Genomic DNA, 20,944 nt, shown 5'->3' with positions numbered 1-20,944 from the left:
CTCTTTCTTTCTTTTTTTTTAAACAGGGGAAACCTTGAACCCAGTTGAGTTTCCCACATTTGGGGAAATCACAGGGGTCAGAATGGCCTGAGTGCAATTTACTAGTCTCCACCTGAGAGAACATTTTTTGTGATTATGGTTATCTTCCCTGCCACATAAGTATTGGTATGCTGGAATTTTAAAAAAATAAGGAAGTATCACTTATATAAGTAGAACAAACAATAAAGCAATTTATATTTTTGGAGAGAGAAAAGAAGAAAATAAATTCCTTTTACTCAAGAAACACAAAATAGGAAGGTCTTTTTGATGAAGACTAAGAGCAAAATTAAAGTAAAATCAAAAGCAAAATTCGGGGCGCCTGGGTGGCTCAGTGGGTTAAGCCTCTGCCTTTGGTTCAGGTCATGATCTCAGGGTCCTGAGATTGGCCCGCATTGTACTCTCTGCTCGGTGGGGAGCCTGCTCCCCCCACCCCCTCCACCTGCCTCTCTGCCTACTTGTGATTTCTCTCTCTGTCAAATAAAGAAATAAAATCTTAAAAAAAAGAAGTTTAAAAAAAAAAGCAAAAGCAAAATTCTAGAATTAAAAATAATTAAAATTCTTATGCCTCCAATGGCAGTAGACACCAAGCAGATGAATTTTTAAATTTTTAAAGATTTTATTTATTTGACAAAGACCACAAGTAGGCAGAGAGAGAGAAGGGTGGAAGCAGGCTCCCTGCCGAGCAGAGAGCCCGATTCGGGACTCGATCCCAGGACCCTGAGATCATGACCTGAGCCGAAGGCAGAGGCTTAACCCACTCAGCCACCCAGGCATCCTGAATTTTTTAATTTAAGGACTTATCCTCTAAGCCATTTCCACTGAAAAAACACTGCTTCATTTAAAACACATCTACCATACTACACACATTACTACAAGAGCTGGAGCTAGTTCAGTGAATAAAACAGACAAAACTCCCGCCCTCATGGAGCCTACAAGCTAGTGGGAGAGAAAGATGATAAAGGAGGTCATCTCCCACAGTTCTGAGAAAGGAAAGCAGCCAAGCATTCACCTATTTCATGCAGAACAACAAGAAATATTCTGTAAAGGTTAAAAGTGTGGGTAAGAACTGGGAGGCCTGTGGGAGAATCCTGCTACATCCCTTACTATCTCAGTTAAATTATTCAAATGTGCAGTGCTCAGTTTTCTCACCTGTAATGGAATTTACCACACTGAATTATGGGGATTGTGAAATCATACACAAAAACTGCCTGGCACAGATAAATACAAAATTCATGTAAGCCACTATTCGGTTCACTGACTATCTTCTGTCCACTCACATCCCCATACAGCTGACTCCATCACAGCAGCTAGAGTGATTCCAACTGTCACTCCACACTCCCATATGTTTATTATGGAACATTTCAAACATTAACAGAAGTACAGAAAGTAGTTCAATAAATAAACACTGCACTCAGGACCCAGGCGCAACAATCATCATCACAGTCAATCTTGTTGTCTCCCTACCATTTACTCAAACTCTTTCACTTCACTGATTCTGAAGCAAATCCTAGAAATCATGGTATTTGTAAATATTTCAGTTTGTCGCTGTAAAACACGACAAGTCTGCCAGATTGTTAAAAATGCTAGTCAGTTCATATCCTTTCCAGTGGGGGATCTCAGCCCTTAAATCCAAAGTCCTTACCATTATCTTACATGGGGTCATACAAGTTCTGGCTGCTGCCTACCTTCCTCTCTAATCACCTTCTCTAGGCCTGCCTTGCTCTTTCTGGTCCATTACTGGCTGGCCTTCCTCTAACATGACAAGTGGGCTCCAGCTCCACGTCTTGTGCTGGCTTAATCCTTTACTTACATCAGGTATCTGCTGTACCAATTAGAATTTAAGCTCCATAAAACTAAGCTGTGTATTTTGTTCTTCACTATATTCACTATATTCCCAGTAAAGTACGTCTTTGATAATTATTTGCTGCCACCAATCTGGTCATTCTTCCTCCTTTCATTTATTGGATAATTCTATGAGAATGTAGCTCGCACATCTCAAACTAGACCTGTGCCAGTTTAACTCCTTTTTCCAATACAAATCTGTTCTCTTTCTATAGCCCCTTGTCCACCTTATATCACTCAAATATGATGGCCTTTCCATATACTCCTGTCTCCAACACACTTCCCTCTAATTGATTAACAATTTCTTCTAGTTCTACCTACAAAATGTTCCCCAAATTTGTTCCCTAGTCTCCATTTCATCACTACTGTTTTAATTCACTTGAATTTTTCACTTCTTTTTCACTTGGGTTACTGCAATAACCTTTAATTGGTTTTATAGTGCTGAGTCCTTACTTCTAACCCATTCTCCATCAAGGGCTCTTAAACCTGTTTTCTAAAACACAAACCTGACTGTCATTTCACTCATTAAAAAACAAACTGGTTATAAACAGCTCCTAAAAATACAAAGATAACTAAGTGGTACCCAAAAAAATAAATTTATTTCTTAACAATGTGATTTAAAGAAATGGAAATGGACTGAATAATATATGAAATTAATCATTATGTTTTTCAAAAATTTTCAAAAATGTTTAAAAATGTGCACGAAATCGACTTTCTAACAAAATGTTACATTAATAATAAAATACTTGATTTAGGCTGGTCAGAACTATAATGCTTGGCACAGGGTTAATTTTACTCATGTAAAAAAACAACAAAAAAAAGGGAATGAATAAATTAGACAAATCATTACTCCTTTAACATAACTTATTACTTAATTAAATAAAGGATCATGTGATAATTCTGTAATCACATTGGAAAAAGTGTTTTTAGTAATTTTTATCTTTTACAAGCAATTTAGACACTGAAATAGAAGAGGTGGCTTACCTTGCAAATACCCTGTCTTTATTTGCTTTTTCTTTGCCATACTGAACTGACTGGACTTCAGTTCTCCCACTGAAATACATAAACATGCACAATAATAATATTTTAAAGAGAACACTAAGATAAAATAACAACACACACATGATTATATTACAACTTCATAAGAAACAAATTTCTAGCAGAGAAAAGGTGGCAGAGGATAAGAAGAAAAGACTGGACTAAATTCCAGTTCTACCTGAATGGATGAAGCTTATTTACAGCTCCACCATTAGTGAACAACAATGTATTCCATAGACACTCCATTTTCAGATACTCTGTTAGTTGAAAATGACTATCACCCTCACACTATATGTTGGGTCTGTGGTTTAGTTAGTGTCTCTACTACTCCTTGATGAAGGACCTGAAACAGGAAGAATCCTAAAGATTCTTACTCTTTCCTTGGACTTTTCTTTCTTATCTACTGATAATGATAACAGATATGAAGACTGGTTATATCCTCAAATCCTTCCTTGTCCAGACATTGGCAACTCCAGACTCTTGTATACAGGAAGGACAGAAATATGGTTGCAAACTGAAGCCAATCCGTGTAGCAAGCACATAGTTTATGAGTGGAAACTGAGCCTCCTCTGTGGTAAACCAATGTGTTCAGACCAAATCTGTTACTAAAAACTTGGTTTTCGGAGAATTTGCTACTTGACACATCACATTATTTAAGTGTGAATAGATAAATGTCCAATATATCAAATATAACTATTTACATATGTAGATACCTAGTTCATATAAAAAAAGCCAAATATATGTTTCTTTCTCCCCCTCCCCAAATATAGGTTTCTAAAGCAAAGTAAGCAATTTTAATAACATCTTCTGTGGATAAGTATATATTCATGTAAACAGAATGGTCTATCTGTTCAAGTTTTAATGGAAAAGTCAGAAACCTAACCATGATTTTTAAACTTAGGTACACTGAAGTTTCTTAAGAAAATATATTTCCTGTAAGTAGGATAAAGTATTGGGTATTAAGGAAGGCACATATTGCATGGAGCACTGAGTGTGATGCATAAACAATGAATTTTGGAACACTGAAAAAAAATTAAAAAAGGATAAAGTATACTTGCAATTGTGAGCAAGGTAACAAATTGAGGTTCACTATTGTTTTGCATTTCCACTTTAGAACAACTTTAATCCACTGGATGTTTTGGAAGAGAGGTAATAAAGGTTTGTATTTCAGTAGGTTGATGGAGCAATTAATAAATTCTCTGATATATGAAATTCCATCTCTCAGTCTAAATAACGTATCAACATTTTAAGTCTTAAAAAAGTTCTAGTATTTTTAACCATTGCTTATTATAAAGGAAAAAATATTTATTTAATGCATACCCATTAGGGATAAGACCATGTCCAGATAAACATTTGTCATACTGCCATTCCTACCTCAATTACAGTATTATCAACCATTTTGATGACTAAAAGATGTTTTGGATGTTTTAAAAGTATGTAAGGACTACAAACATAAAATTTAACTTTTACAACGATAAACGTACATGGTTTATTTATATACACTAATTTAATTTAATGTTAACTGAGCTGTCATAGGCCTCAATCCTCCTCCTGTGCTTGGCTAAGTTTTGTAGGCTTACTAGTCAACAAACTATTTTCTAGGTTGCTTTGTGAGTTGGTTTTCTATTAGGTTTTACATTTTCTCTAATGGGTGATCAGAAAGTAGAGGGAGTCAAAAGCAGAAGACTGGCAGACACTGGTGACTGCTGTAACAAGAGTGGGAACAGGATGCTGGGAGAGACAGCACATACATGTTATGTACCATCCCTGATCAAAGCAGCACCTCTTGGGCAGATCCAGAACCGACTGTGGCAATGGCTCTAATAGTAAAGTAGCAATTCTAGGCTTACGGATTCCAGCCTAGATGTAACACAAGTTTCTGAGCCTTAAGCATGATCCATTTTTCCTGTTTACTTCTCTAAAACTCTCCTTCTTCTCCCTTTTTGTTTTGCTAGCCTCTCTAATACCTTTGTAACTGAGTCCCTCAAACTGCTTTTATTTGAAAAATGAAAAGGACTTCCTATGTGTCTGACTGATAACTTACAGTGAAGAGGATTCAAATGGGAAACTATTACTCAAAAGGCTAAAAAGGCATTAACAAGTTGACTTTTGTAACAAAAACATAAATGCAGAATTGAAATATGGGGGAGCATTAGAGGTTTATATTTCCTATTATCCATAATATTGTTCTTTAGGGGTTTAATATTACTATTATTAGAACAAAACACAAAACTGTACCATAATCTAAAAACACCAAATTCTGATAGTAAGATACTTATTTTTAGGACAATGAGAAAATGACAACTGGTAGAAGAACACAGGTTCATTATAAGTAATTTCAGCAATACAGAGGAGCAAAAAAAAAAATATTTTTTAAAATCCCAAATTAAAAAAAGAAAATAATAAAAATAAACCCGCCAAATTTAGTCAGTCTTTTTTTTTTTTTTTAAAGATTTTATTTATTTGACAGAGAGAAATCACAAGCAGGCAGAGAGGCAGGCAGAGAGAGAGGAGGAAGCAGGCTCCCTGCTGAGCAGAGAGCCCGATGCGGGACTCGATCCCAGGACCCTGAGATCATGACCTGAGCCGAAGGCAGCGGCTTAACCCACTGAGCCACCCAGGCGCCCTTTTTTTTTAAGATTTTATTTATAGTCAGAGTCTTATCCCTAAGAAATAATCTCCATTATCAGCAGGTAAAAATCATTTAGAATGATATCTATATACATAAAAAATGCTAAAAATAGGGACATAATTCTATTAATACAATGATTATGCTAAATATCCCACTTTTAATGAAAACAGTATTAAACTTATTTCCCTTGAACTAAAAGAATACTGCCATTCACACATAAAGAAAGAAAGATTAGGAAAACCTTAAGGAGTTGGTGTTATAAATATTTAATCTTTGTTAATATGGATTCTCATACTTCCACTAGTCCCTTGCTTCCTCATTTTATTATATTGTTATTTTTACTTTATCAAAGTTTATAGCATTTTAATTTTCTATAGTCATAATTCTGATAGTTGTCAAGGATTAGTTCTATGTTTAAATGACCTAACCTTCATTCTTAGTTCTTTTCCAAGATTCTTTTTTTTTTTAAAGATTTTATTTATTTATTTGACAGAGAGAGAGAGAGAGAGATCACAAATAGGCAGAGAGAGCAGGCAGAGAGAAAAAGGGGGAAGCAGGCTCCCTGCTAGGCAGAGAGCCCGATGTGGGGCTTGATCCCATGACCTGAGACAAAGGCAGAAGCTTAACCCACTGAGCCACCCAGGTGCCCCTAAGATTCTTTTTGAGTCATGCTGACTTATCTCTTGGATGACTTAATTTTCTTAAAGAAGTTCTTTTCTGGATGCCTGGCTGGTTCAGTCAGTAAAGCTTGTGACTCTTGTTCTCAGGGTTGTGAGTCAGAGCCCCACATTGGGTACAGAGGTCACCTAAACATTTAAAAAAAAAAAAAAATTTCCCCCAGATGGGCTCAGAGATGTTCTATTCTCTGAGGTTTTGTATATTTGATAATGTTTATTGGCTTTAGACTTGAAATGCAGTTAAGTTTAGTATTTTTCAGTTGCTTTTTTTCTTTAGGACGTGGCAGACAAAGAGTGGCTCACATTATAATAAAATAGAATACCATAAACTTTATGCCAAAAAATTCGTTAACTTAGAGGAAAGAGATAAATTCCTTGAAAAACATGAACTGCAAAGCTCACTGAGAAGAAGAAAACCTGAACTGCTTTATATCTATGAAAGAATTTGAATGTGTTGCTCAAAAGCTTCCTATAAACAAAACTTCTGCCATAGATAGATTAATTGGTAAATTGTGCCAAACATATATTTTTTTAAGATATTATTTACTTGAGACAGAAAGAGTGAGCGTGAGAGAGAGCACGAGCATGGGGAGGGGCAGAAGAAGAGGGAGAAGCAGATTCCCTAGTAAGCAGGGAGCCCAACACGGGGCTCCAACCCAGGACCCTGAGATCATGACCTGAGTTGAAGGCAGACGCTTAACCAACTGAGCCACCCAGGTGCCCCCTGCCAAACATTTTAAAAGGAAATAATATCACTACTACAGAAACTTTCCTAGAAAACTGAAAATGAGGCAACACTTCCCAACTCATTCATTGAAGCTGAAATTACCTTGACACCAAAACCTGACACTGATATTACAAGAAAAGAAAACTACAGAGCAGTATCCTTCATGAACATAGATGTAAAATTTCTAAACAAAAATTTGGCAAACTGAATAGAACAGGATAAAAAAAAGATAAAAAATTATGACCAAATGGGGTTTATCCTAGGAATGTGGGGTAGGGTTAGCACTTGAAACTCAATGTAATTTATCATACAAACAAATTAAAAAGAAAAACCATATCATCTTTGTAATAGTTGCAGAAAAAGCATTTGACAAAAACCAGTATTCTAACAAAAACTTCCAGCAATTGAAATATCGAGGGAACTTCCTCAACAAGCATTGTATACAACATCTATGAAGGGCCTACAACTAATACCACACTTAGTAGCAAAAGACTGAATATCTTCCCCCCCCCACCCCCCAAGAAAGGAAAAGACCAGGATATTTATTCTCACCACTTCTATTCAGCACTGTACTGGAGGTTTTAGCTGGGGGAATAAGGAAAGAAAAGAAACCAAAAGGATCAGAATGGAGAGGAAGAATTGAAACTGTCTTTATTCTCTACATAGAAAATCTGTTGGAAGCTACAAAAAAGCTCCTAGGAAAAGTGAGGTAAGCAATGCCTTACTACTGAAATCAGATCAACATTAAAAAGATCAACTGCATTTCTGCTTAATAGTGAACAATATGAAATTAAAATTGAAAAAGACCTTAAGAAATTAAGGATAAATTTAGCATGGACCTGTGAAACTTGTAAACTTGTGAAAGACCTGTACACTGATAAACTGAGAATAGTAAAAGATAACTTAAATAAATAAAAGATGTATCATGTTTCATGAGTTTGAAAACTCAATATTTTTAAGATGTCAATTCTCTTGAAATTGATCTATAGTTTCAGCACAATCCCAATTAAAATCCAAGACATGGTTTTTTGTTTGTTTGTTTTTTAAGAAAGAGAGAGAGAGAAAGTGCATGAGCCGGGAGGTGGAGGTGGTAGGTAGAGGGTAAAGGGAAAGAGAATTTCAAGCAGGCTCCATTGCTCTGTGCAAAGCCAATGTGGGGCTCCATCCCACAACCTGAAGATTAGGACCTGACCTGAAATCAAGAGTTAGACACTTAACTGACTGAGCCACCCAGGCGCCTCCCCCAAGAAGTCTTTTTTGTAGAAACTGATCAGCTGGTTCTAAAGTTCAGATGAAAATGCAAAGGAACTAAAACATTTGAAACAACTTTCAAAAAGAAAAAAGTTGGAGCACTAATACTACTATATTTTAAGATTTACAAATGAATCCAAAAATAAGTCCACACAAATATTGAAAACGGATATTCAACAAAGGGGTAAAGGCAATTCAGTGGAAAAAGAAAGGGCAATCCTTCAAAAAATGGTGCTGGAACAACTGTCTATCCATATGCAAAAAAATGAACTTTATCTATTTTTGTTTATATTTTAAAACATATACAAAAATTATTTCCAAATGGATCAGATTGCTAAGTGTAAGAACTAAAACTATAGAAGTCTTAAAAGAAAACAGAGGAATAAATCTTTTCAGCCTTGGGTTAGGCAAAGATTTCTTAGATATGATGCCAAAAGAAAGATCCATGAAAGAATACAATGGTAAACTAAATTTCACCAAAATTGTGTATTCTACAGAAGAGGTAACAACAGGCTTGATGAAAATGTAATGGAACTCTCACAGCTGGTGGGTACATAAAATGGTAAAAACAGCCTTGAAAAAATGACTGGCAGTTTCTTGTAATCTAGCCACTGCACTCATAGGTATTTAACCAAGGGAAGTTAAACCATATAAATACTTCTACATGAATGGCCACAGCAGCTTTATTTTTAATAGCTCAAACCTGGAAACAACCCAAATGGGGAAACGGTCACTTCATATCCATAAGTAAGTGAATGGATTAACATATTGTAATATAGCTATACAGTGGAGTAATACTCCACAATAAAAAGAAACGAACTACCAATACAGACAAGAACACAGATGAATTTCATCAGAATAATTATGATGAGTCAAAGAGGCTGGACTAAAAAGAGTACGTAATATATACGTTTCAATTTCTATAAAATCCTTTAAAATGCAAGCCAATTTATAGAGACAGAAAGCAGATCGTGGCTGCGGGGACAAAGAAGGGTAGAAGAAAGAGGTTACAGAGGAACATGAAGGAAAAATGGGGGAAGATACGCTTGCTATCTTGATTATGGTGATGGATTCAGGGATGTAAATAAATCTACAAACATCAAACTTTAGATGCTAAACATGGTAGCTTACTGTATACCAATTAGACCTTAATAAAGCTGTTTAAAAATATAAAATTTGCCACTATGAGGCACATATTCCAAGAGCAGTAACAGCCTGAATGGCAGATATTGCTCCTCACCCTGCCAATATTTTTTTTTCTTAGATTGATCTTTAGTTTGTTTTTATTAACATCTGTGGTTGAAATTACATCCTCTTTCAGTGATTTTTCTCCCAAACTGGTTTCTTTAACTGTCTATTGTTCTTGTCATTTTGATTAGATTTTGTTTGCTGTGGTACAGATTGGGTAAAATCTTTTATTTTTTTCTCATTGTATCTGACACCAATCTGAATTACAGTCAAAGGCAGGTTACTATACTCTATGCATTTCTGTTGCCTAGGAGATATGGTGTGTATACCTTTATGGTATGTTGTATTTTCAAGGACAGAGGGAAGGAAGAATTCTGCTAAAGAAAAGTGTAGTCCTTAGATAATAACCCTGATGGTCATTTAATCAATAATTAAGTTTATTGAGGGACTACTACACTATTTTCTCAATGGAGATTTCTTCTGCCCCTCCCGAGATTTAGACAAAGCTTTAAAAATTTTTTTCTTCACTTTCACCAATGATACAATACTTGTTTTCTCAGTCCGTCCATCCATCCATCTACCCATCCATCCACCCATCCAAGTCGGCTCCAAACCAAGCATGGAGCGGAAGTGTGAGGCTTGAACTCATGACCCTGAGATCAAGACCTAAAATGGGATTAAGAGTCAGACGTTCAATGGACTGAGCCACCCAGATGCCCCATCAGTCTATTTATTTTTAAATTTACAAGTACCATCACCTTACTTTTCTCAAAATTGCTTTTAGGAAAGGTACAGAAGAGTTAAATATGACACCACTTAAGAACCTGCTGTGCCATTTCTGTGATTAAAGTTTCCTAATTCTGTTTAAGTGTCGCTTAAGAGTATATTTAAAAGTTTTATGCTGTTATTTTTTCTGAAATTACAAATTGGGCATTTATAAATGTTTGAGATTTCTGGGGCATTCTCAATATTTCCACATGAATATAAAACATGAATTAATCTAACACATAATGATAAAAGGTTTTATTTACTGAAGATGGAAAATCTTTTTGAAGCAGAAACAGAAATGGATAGCATTTGTTTTAATAAAAGATTATGAATGACTTTGCTATGTAATTTTTTACCAGGTTGCACTTAAAAACTAGCTTTCATGGGTCTTTTAAGAACTCCAGAGGCAAAATTAATCAGAACTTCTCCAAATTTAGAATTATCCCTCAAAGACTGTTTCCTTCAGGAAAAATAAAAGCTATCAAGAATAAATAAAGTTTTAGGAAAAGGAATCTGGGGTTAATATTCAATGACTAAATGTGAGTTTTGCATAATAGGTGCCTGAACTCCTTATAACAAAAGGGTTTAACAAACTCATACATAAAAAGCAAAGTATAATTATTCCCCACTTTTTCAAAGTTTGTGTTATGCCACTTTGCTTTTACAAAAAACAGGGAGAAAAAAGCATTCAGCATTTGTTTTGTAGCAAGCCACTGTAGAGGCTGTGCACACGGCATGAGAGTACCCCACCAAGATCTTTCCAATGAAGCACACTCAGCATCTCAGCATTAAGCCACCAAAGCCACATATTTGAACTGTGTCTTTGATCATCTGTGCTTTATCTCCATTTATTTTGTGCATTTGTTGGTAAGATGTGTCCTAAGGTGTAAGAAAAAAAAACTATGAGAGGTCATTCTTGGGGTCTGGAAGTGCTAAATAATTTTTCCATATAAACTAATGGTAATGGCTTCTTTATGCCATTTGACTTACAAAAGGTTTAACAGGAACATTCTACTTTTGGATAGTGAGGGAAACTGGCAATTATATGCTCATGCAGAAGATATTTTTGCTTTTACAAATAAAGATGTCTTAGAACAAAGAAAAATTTTCATATAAATATTTAACAAAGACACTATGGAATTCATAACATGTCTAGAATGTAAATAATTAGGTATGATTGATTTACTTTAGAAAATAATGTTATCTTGTTAGAAATACGGTCAATGGAAAAGGTTTCTCCATCTGGTTGGATCACAATAACCTTTAGAACTTTTTACTGATCTATATATACAGTGTCCACGCTCCAGAGATTTTGACTCAGTAGGTGTGTATGAATTATACACATAGTATGATTGATTACAACAGGCCTTTAAAGTGAAGAAAAATCCAGTAACAAAGCATTAATGCACAAGCAATACTCACCAGTACCGAAATTTTGAACCTAATGTAAAATAATGTGCAAAAAAATTCTTTTGAGGTGGAAGTGGTCTGTCCAAACGGAAGAATGTGTGATGTTCTACACATGCTTTCCACAAGTTTTTGCATGCTCTGTAATTCACCATATTAAATCCCAATAACGTTTCTCTAGATTCATGCTGTAATAAACGACAAAATGCAGAGAATACCAGGAAGACATCAGGATCTAATGTTCCATTTAGTTTACTTTCTGCAGATAAATATTCTAGCCTTACAAACAGCTAATCCTTATAGCACAATACTTTTATTTGCTTATCTAATAAAACAGCAGTAAAATAAACGTAAAGGTTAGCAAAATGTGGATCTCACCTCATTCTGTAATATTACGACTCTTAGGACTTTTATTTTAGAACACAATCAGAAATAAGTTAAAGACCAATATATATCTGTTTTCAAAACTTTCTAGCTATAATTCTATTTCAAAATATAACCCTGGCCCATGAACTAAACTTTAAGATACACTATCACACCTATTAAAAATATTTTAAAATTCATAAACCTATCTAGATTGTCAGTACATAGGAATATTCATTCAGTACTTCTGAACACTATAATGCAACTCAACTTTAAAGGTATGTGGCAACATAACAGAATCATTTCTTTAATTTTTCTCTAAAAGTTTGGCACAAATTACTATTTCAATGGAATTGAATTCACTGAAGTAAATTATATATAGTAAGGCACACAGGTTTTAAGTATATAGCTCTGGTTTTCACACAATGAATGCAACCATTTAATACCCAACCAGAACAAGAAATGGATTATTACCAGCAACTCTGAAGTACTATTTGTGCTTCCTTTCTACAGGATTATCTTTTCAAAGGTAATCACTCTTCTGACTTTTATCACAATAGATTATTTATAGCTGTTGAACTTTATATACATGGAATCATACATACATGTCTTTACGTCTGATTTCTTTTGTATTATGCTTCTATATTCATCCATACGGTTGTGAAAGTCATTTTCATTCTATGTAACATTCTACCATATGCGTATACCAGTTTATTTATCCATTTGTTATTGATAGACATTTGATGTTTCCAGTTTGAGGATATAAAGATACTGTTATGCATGTGCATTTCTATTGCTGGATTATAAGATATTTGTGTTCATCTTCAGTCGATAATGCCCAAGAGTTTTCCAAAATAGATCAATATATACTCCCTCCCTCCAGCGGTATATCCTCCACACAGTCACCAGCCACTTGCTTATCAATATTTTCATTAATCTGGTGAATGTGTAGAAGTATCACATTTTGGTTATAATTAACATTTCCCTGATGACTAATGAGGTTCCACATCTTCTCAGGTTACTGGCCTTGTGGAAGACCTCATTTCTGAAGTTTATGTTCGAATCAGTAGCATATTTTTGGATTGGGTTGGATATATCACCAACGGTGTGGTGTGTGTGCGCTTGTGTGTATATGATATACATATTCTGTGCTACTTCACTCCCTTAATGATGTCAGTTTTAATTTTAACACAGTCCAAGTTATTGATCTTTTCTTTTAAAGTTAGTTTTATTTTTATGTCCTGTTAAATGTTTGCCTATCAAAAGATATGAAGATATTTTCGTAGCTAAAATACAGTAAGATGCCCATGTATAAACATTAAACTACTATGTGAGAAGATAATATGCTTAAAATACTACTTCTTGATTACCAAAGAATTCTTAATTATGCTTAACTGGCTTTATAGGCTCTAACTAATAGTTTACATATTGTACCACACTCCATAAATAATGCAAAATGATAGAGGAGATCTTACAAAGAGCAGTTTGCAGTAATGCTTCTCAGAAGAGTAGATCTAAGAATCATACATGTTTTTTTGACACTTCGCATAGTTCAAAAATTCTGTGTGATTCTGACTTTCTACTAATCGTATTTGGACAATTTGTAACAAATTTGCAACAAAAAGCACCCCCACATTTTGTACACAATAGATACAAAATACTGTATTGAAAGATAAGTAGTCTGTATAAAGTTTGCTTATTTAAAAATAGGTATTTCAGAGAGAAACATTAACAAGGCAACATTCTGTAGACTATGACTATATACACTCTTTAATCAGTTGTTAGATGACTTTTGTTGATGTTATCTGTGGCTAAACATATTCTTAATGATATACAACCTTGAAGAATAGTTGTGAGGATTAAATGATATGAAAACAGCTGTGCAATTATCACACATTAAGACCTCAATAAATATTAAATACCACAACTATTATTGCTAATAATAATAGTGTTAATAGGAAAAAAATTAGAAAAATTCACTTCTACATTGCATTATACCAATATAATAATTTAAAGTATTTGTTCACTAGTACCCAGATGTTTTGAAACATGTACAAAAATTTTCATTAGCAGCATTAGTCATAATAGCCGTAACAGGGAAATGCCAAAATTGTCCACAAACATAAGAATGAATAACTTATGGTATATTCATTCCATATAATACCAAGCAGCAATAGGAAAACTATTGTTTTGTGCAAAAATATGGATGATTTCACAGTGTTATGGTTAGATTTTATTTTTTAAAGTTAAAAATAAGCAAACTAATCCATGGTGATACAAATGAGAATAGTATTTACCTCACAGGAAGGTTAATAAGACAAAGGGGCATCAGCTCCAGTAGCAATAATACCAAGGTGGTGGTAATGTTCTACATATTAACAGTATTTATTCATTACATACTTACCAAAAACACCATCCTTAATATTTGTATACTTTTCTGTGTAATTCAATAAAACTATAGAAAAAAACTTTTATATTTTTGAGTATAAATAATAAATCAGGCACTTTAGATCATTATTCTGATAAAATGCAGCTGACCCAAATATTTTTAAGGTTTCAAATACATTTTACACATACATGCACACACTACCATCTTGTAATTTGCATTAATTTGTTAATATTTGTAAGAAATAATTTAAGGATAAATTATTTAAATTTTGATTAAATAGGTAAAATCATTAACAAGGTCAAGTTCTTTCCAAAACCGTATTTTCACAATAACTCAATGTGGGGTGTGTGTGTGTACATATAAAATTCTTGGTTATCACCCTCATGAATAGACCCTGGCAACTGACAACATGACGATGGAGATCAGTTTCAAAGTTCAAAAGAGAGCAAAATGGATATATAAAAGAATTTTAAATCAGGACTGCAGTGACAGTGTGGAAATAAACATAATTCACATAAAATGTGAATTAACTAACTCCTACACAGTTATCAACAATATTAATAACACTTTCACTCATACTAAAAGTTTGGCCATGAATGACTTCATTTCTTAAGACTTCATTTATATATATATGTATTTAAAAAAGGTTTCATTTATATAAATATTATTCATGTTTGTTATTTATATTTATACAAATATTTGTAAGTATATTCATTTATATGAATAATTATTAGAGCACTACTCACCACTTCTTTTCTAAGTTGAATAAAAAACTGTTTGCACTTAAATGAAATTTTTACAATCTTCAACCTGGATAAAAAGAGAATGAATTGGATTATTTAAAATACTGAATAAAAATAAAAACACTAGCTTAATAATGCAAAAAATAATCTTTTAACTGTATATTCAGTAACCCCTAAACATTCAATCATATATACACACATTACCTAAGAAATCTAAAGACTTTGGTGCTTCATGAAAAGAATTAGAATTTATATACTCAACTAAGGAAAGTTTTATCAGAATAATTGCTGTGAACTATGCCTTTCTCAATTTTATATCTAGAGAAATACATAAAAATACATGTAACAAATTAAAATGTCAAGATATACTAATAAGAGATACCAAAACTACAAGCAGTTTTCTGGTTCTGTAAGGAGTTTAGAAATCACCACTCCACTGTAATAAGTAAAAAGCTCAACAGGTTCAGAAATCAACGTCTCTTGGATTCATGAGAGAGGGGAGGCACAGGACTGCTTGCTGCTCCCAAGATTTGAGAGTCTAACAGGTGAAGACAGAGAATTGCAGCTTACCAGAGCACAGACTCACCGAACAGAAACTGCCAGAGGAACCAGAGCCAGAGGAACCCGAACTGTAATTTAAGAACTGCTGGAGGCTCCATGTGGACAAATTCAAGAGTGAAAAACTCCAGAGGGACTCAGTTACAGGGGAGGGGAGACCTCCTACAATATTGCGAAATTTACCTCTAGGAGTCCAATCAGATTCAGAGAAAAATACCCTTGAGTTTCCAGCAAGGGAAGGGAAGGGGGAAAAAGAACGATCTTGAAATATACTAGAGCACTCTGTTCTTAATAAGGTCTGCCTTCAGGGGAAACTAGTTAGCCAAATCCTCACCTGCTCGGGTACTACCAGAGTTTAAGCAACTTGGGGAAGCCTAATTAGCTCACTCATGCCATCCTATCCCACCTAGCAGGGAAGGAAAAAAACAGAGAAACACTTGTGAAGTTCACAGTCTAGAGGCAACGGCTCTCTGAAACACTGAGAGGTAATCACAGGATACAGAACACTTGCCATCCCCCTACACCTCACAACAACATTACTAAGAGCCTATTTATAGCACTTCCTTTCACTGGAAAATCATGTCTGGCTATCGAAAAATTACAAGGCATACCAAAAGGTAAAAACACGATGTGAAGAGACAAAGCAGAATCAGACACGAAAGAGATGTTGGAATGATCAGACTGGTAACTTAAAACACCTATGATTAATACGCTAAGCGCACTAATGGATAAAGTAAAAAGGATGTAAGAACAGATGGACAATGTAAACACAGAGATGAAAATCATTAGGTTTCATTAGAAAGACAGCCCCCGCCAAATGCTATGGGTAAAAAACACTATCACAGAAACAATACTTTTCTTTTCTTTTTTTTAAGATTTTATTTATTTATCAGAGGGGGGGGGGAGAGCGAGCACAGGCAGACAGAATGGCAGGCAGAGGCAGAGGGAGAAGCAGGCTCCCTGCTGAGCAAGGAGCCCTATGTGGGACTTGATCCCAGGACGCTGGGATCATGACCTGAGCCGAAGGCAGCTGCTTAACCAACTGAGCCACCCAGGTGTCCCGAAACAATACTTTTCATGACCTTATTAGTACACTGGACACAGCTGAGGAAATAATCTCTAAGGCAGAAGATATATCAATAAAATCCCAAAAGCCCCAAAAGCAAAGAGAACAAAGACTAGAGAAGAACCGAACAGACTACTCAAGAATTGTGGGACAACTACAAAAGATGTGACATACAGTAACATATGGTAATAGAAATACTGGAAGGAGAAAAGAAAGTAACAGAAGAAATGTTTGAAACAAAAATGACTAAGGAACTTTCCCAAATTAACATCAAATGCCAAACCACAGACGAAGGAAGCTTAGAGAACACAAGCAGGATAAATGCCTTAAAAACCATACCTAGGTATATCACAGTTTTACATTACAGAAAATTAAAAATAAAGAGAAACATCTTGAAAGAAGTCAGAGGAAAAAACATCTTACCTACAGAGGAAGAAAGGTAAGAAGAGTTAAGTCCAACTTCTCAGAAATCATGAAGCAGGAAGAGAGCAGAGTGGGTAAAGTGTTGAGAGAAAAAAACCATCACCCCCAAATTTCATATTCTGTGAAATTATCCTTCAAGAATGAATGAAAAAAAAATTCTCAAAAATTGGGGGAATTTGTTGGAACGAGACCTGCCTTGCAAGAAATGTTAAAAGAGAAAAAAAATTATATAGGCCAGAAACTTGAATCTATATAAAGAAAGCAAAAACACTGAAGAAGAACTAAGTGATGGTAAAATAAAAATTAGATTTTTCTTATTCTTAACTGATCTAACATATAAGTTTGTTTGAAATAATAAAAGCAAAAATGTATACAATTATGTATGTTTGTGTACATATCATATATACACAATTATATACTTATATATGTTTATGTATAAGTGAAATGATTGAAAGCAATGATACAAGGGACAGGAGGAAGGAATTAGCATACTATTATTTCAAAATAGACTTAGACTAATGTAAATATAATTGCAAACTCTAGAACAACCACTAAAAACAAATAAAAGTAGTAAAACTAATAAGCTAGAAAAAGAGAGAATGAAACCATATAAAATGCTCAATTAAAACAAGAATGGCAGGAAAACGAGTGAAGCACAAAAATGGAAACAAAAGAACAAGGGCAATAAATAGAAAACAGTAACAAATAAGGCAGATACTAATACAAATATATCAAAAATCCTTTAAAATGTCAATGGGCTAAATTTAACAATTAAAAGACACATTGTCAGAGTGGCTCCAAACACAAGACACAACATATTTTGTTTAAATATAAAAACATAGATAGGTTAAATGCAAACAAATGTATAAAAATATACCATGCTAAAACTAGTTTAAAAAAAGCAGGAGTACTAGGGATGTAATGTATATCACTGTGATTAAAGTTAAATAATACTGTATTATATATTTAAAAGTTACTAAGACAGATCTTAAGAGTCTCATCACAAGGAAAAAGAATTGTAATGGTGTAGTGATGAATACTGACCAAATACACAGTGATAATCATTGCGCAATATATACAAATATTGAATCATTACTGTATACCTGAAATGAATATTCTGTTATATATCAATTATATCTCAAAAAAGCAAGAATGAAAGAAAAAAAGAGCAGCTCTAATATTTACAAAAAGCAAGACTTCAAAGCAAATAGTAATTAAGGATAAAGTAGGGCATTCCACAATGACAAAGGGGTAAATTCTCCTAGAAGACATTACAAAATCTTAATGAATATGAACCTAACAACAAGAGGCAAAAACTGATAGAACTACATGAATACACTATCATAGATGGAGACTTCAACACCCCTTTATCTGAAATGGACAAATTCAGCACACAGAAAATCATTAAGGACATAGCTGAACTCAACAATACTATCAAATGGATATAACTGACCTTTACAGATTACTTCTTACAATATGGAAATATACATTTTTCTCAAGCTCATCTGAAACATTAACCAAGACAGATCATATTCTCAGCCATAAAACATACCTTAACAAATGTCAAAGAACAGAAATCACACAATACCTCCTTTCAAAGCACAGCAAATTAATCTAGAAATCTGTAACAAAAGAACTACTAGAATCCTAAAATGCCTGGAGATTAAATAACGCACCTATAAATAAAACAGGAGCCAATAAATCTCAAGAGAAATGAAAAATTATTTGAACTAAATGAAAATGAAAACACAATCCATCAAATATGTGAAACCTGGCAAAGGCAGAGCTTAGAAGGAACTTTAGGACACTAAATGCATATGTAAGTGAAGAAGAAAGACAAAAAGAATCACTAATCTAACTTTCCACTTTAAAAAAAAGAAGAGTAGAGGGGTGCCTGGGTGGCTCAGTTAGTTGAGCGGCTGACTCCGGTCCTGATCCCAGCATCCAGCTCTGCACTTATTGGGGAGTTAGCTTGAGGATTCTCTCCTTCCTCTGCCCCTCATCCCTGCTTCCACACTCACTCTTTCTTTCCCGCTCAAATAAATAAATAAATAAATAAATAAATAAATAAAATATTTTTAAAGGGGGAGCAGATTAAATCTAAAGAAAAAAATAAAAGAAAAATCGTAGAGCAGGAATCAATGAAATTGAAAACAGAAGACCAATAGAGAGTTATCAATGAACCCAAAAGGTATTTTTTCGAAAAATTAAAAATTACTAATATCAGAAATGAAAGTGGACATCAATACAATTAAAAGCATAATAAAAGAACTCCATGAGTAAGTCTATGCCCAGAAGTTTGATAATCTCAATGCAATGGGCCAATTCTTCGAAACAGATGATCTCCCAAAACTCACAAAGAAAGAAATACGTGATCTGAATAGACCTGTATATATTAAAGAAATTTAATTAACAATGAGCAATCATTAAAAAAAGAAAGCACCAGGCCCAGATGTGTTCACTAGTGAATGACCAAGCAATTAAGAAACTATACCAATTCTCTACAGAAGGAAGGAATACTACTAAAGTCATCCTATGAAGTTAGCATTATCTTAATACCCAAACCAGACAAAGACATTACAAGAAAACTAGAGAACAATCTCTCTCATACTCAAAGATTCAAAATCCTCAAAATATTAGCAACCAAATTCAACAAATATGTATAAAAAGAATTATAAACCAAAACCAAGTGGGACATATTCCAGGAATGCATGGCTGGTTCAAAATTTAAAAATCAATATAAACCGACACATTTAAAGACTTAAAAAGAAAAATCACATAGATATATATGCAGAAGAAGCATCTGATGAAATCTAACAATGATTCATGATGAAAACTCTCACTGCAGTAGGAAGACAGTGAAACTTTCTCAACTTGATAAAAGACTTTCCAAAAAACACCTACAGTTAACATTATACCTAATGGTGCAAACTATAAGTTTTCCTAGTAAGATCAAGTAAAGAAAGGATGTTTCAGTTCACCATTCCCTTTCAACATCATATGGGAATCCCATGTTAATGCAATTAAGGCACAAAAAGGGAATGAAAGATACTGACTGGAAGGAAGACATAAAAATTTGTTCGCAGGGCGCCTGGGTGGCTCAGTGGGTTAAGCCACTGCCTTTGGCTCAGGTCATGATCTCAGGGTCCTGGGATCAAGTCCCACATCGGGCTCTCTGCTCAGCAGGGAGCCTGCTTCCCTCTCTCTCTCTCTGCCTGCCTTTCCATCTACTTGTGATCTCTTTCTGTCAAATAAATAAATAAAATCTTAAAAAAAACAAAACAAAACAAAACAAAAAAACTTTGTTCGCAGATGACATGATCATTTATGTAGAAGATCCAAGAGAACTGATGAAGAAATCCTGGAATTAATAAGCAATTTTAGCAAGGTACAGGATACAAGATTAATAAAAAAGTAAACTTCTTCCTATATGTCAATAATGAACAAGTAGAATCTGAAATTAAAAACACAGTAACATTTACATCAGCACCCTCAATTTATAATTTATGATTACAGATTTATGAAATACTTAAACATAGTTCTAAAAAATATGTATTAGGGGTGCCTGGGTGGTTCAGTTGGTTAAACAGCTGTCTTCAGCTCAAGTTGTGATCTCAGGGCCCTGAGATCAAGTCCCCAGTTGGGACCTGTTCAGTGGGAAGTCTGCTTCTCCCTCTCCTTCTACTGCTCCCCGCTGCTTGTGCTCTCTCCCTCTCTCACTCCCTCTCAAATAAATAAATAAAATCTTCTAAAAAAAATAAAAAATACATATTAGAACTATATGAAGAAAATTATAAAAATCCAAAGAATGAAATCAAAGAACTAAATAAATT

At 34.2% G+C, this 20,944-nt stretch overlaps 1 protein-coding gene across 4 annotated transcripts in view; it reads right to left on the bottom strand.

The window, feature by feature from the left end:
• The window catches only part of PTPN4 (protein tyrosine phosphatase non-receptor type 4), a 216,864-nt gene that overhangs the window by 55,206 nt on the left and 140,714 nt on the right, over positions 1-20,944 (bottom strand). For all 4 annotated transcript variants that reach the window (XM_059394458.1, XM_059394460.1, XM_059394459.1 and 1 more), the window contains 3 exons: positions 15,068-15,131; positions 11,585-11,757; positions 2,866-2,934 (listed from right to left, as the gene is read on the bottom strand). In XM_059394458.1, coding sequence (XP_059250441.1) covers positions 2,866-2,934; positions 11,585-11,757; positions 15,068-15,131 — 306 coding nt within the window. The remainder of the gene's footprint in view (positions 1-2,865; positions 2,935-11,584; positions 11,758-15,067; positions 15,132-20,944) is intronic.

This window comes from Mustela nigripes, chromosome 3 (genome assembly GCF_022355385.1).
Source record: "Mustela nigripes isolate SB6536 chromosome 3, MUSNIG.SB6536, whole genome shotgun sequence".
NCBI lineage: Eukaryota > Metazoa > Chordata > Mammalia > Carnivora > Mustelidae > Mustela > Mustela nigripes.
This window is presented reverse-complemented; position numbering and strand designations above follow the sequence as displayed.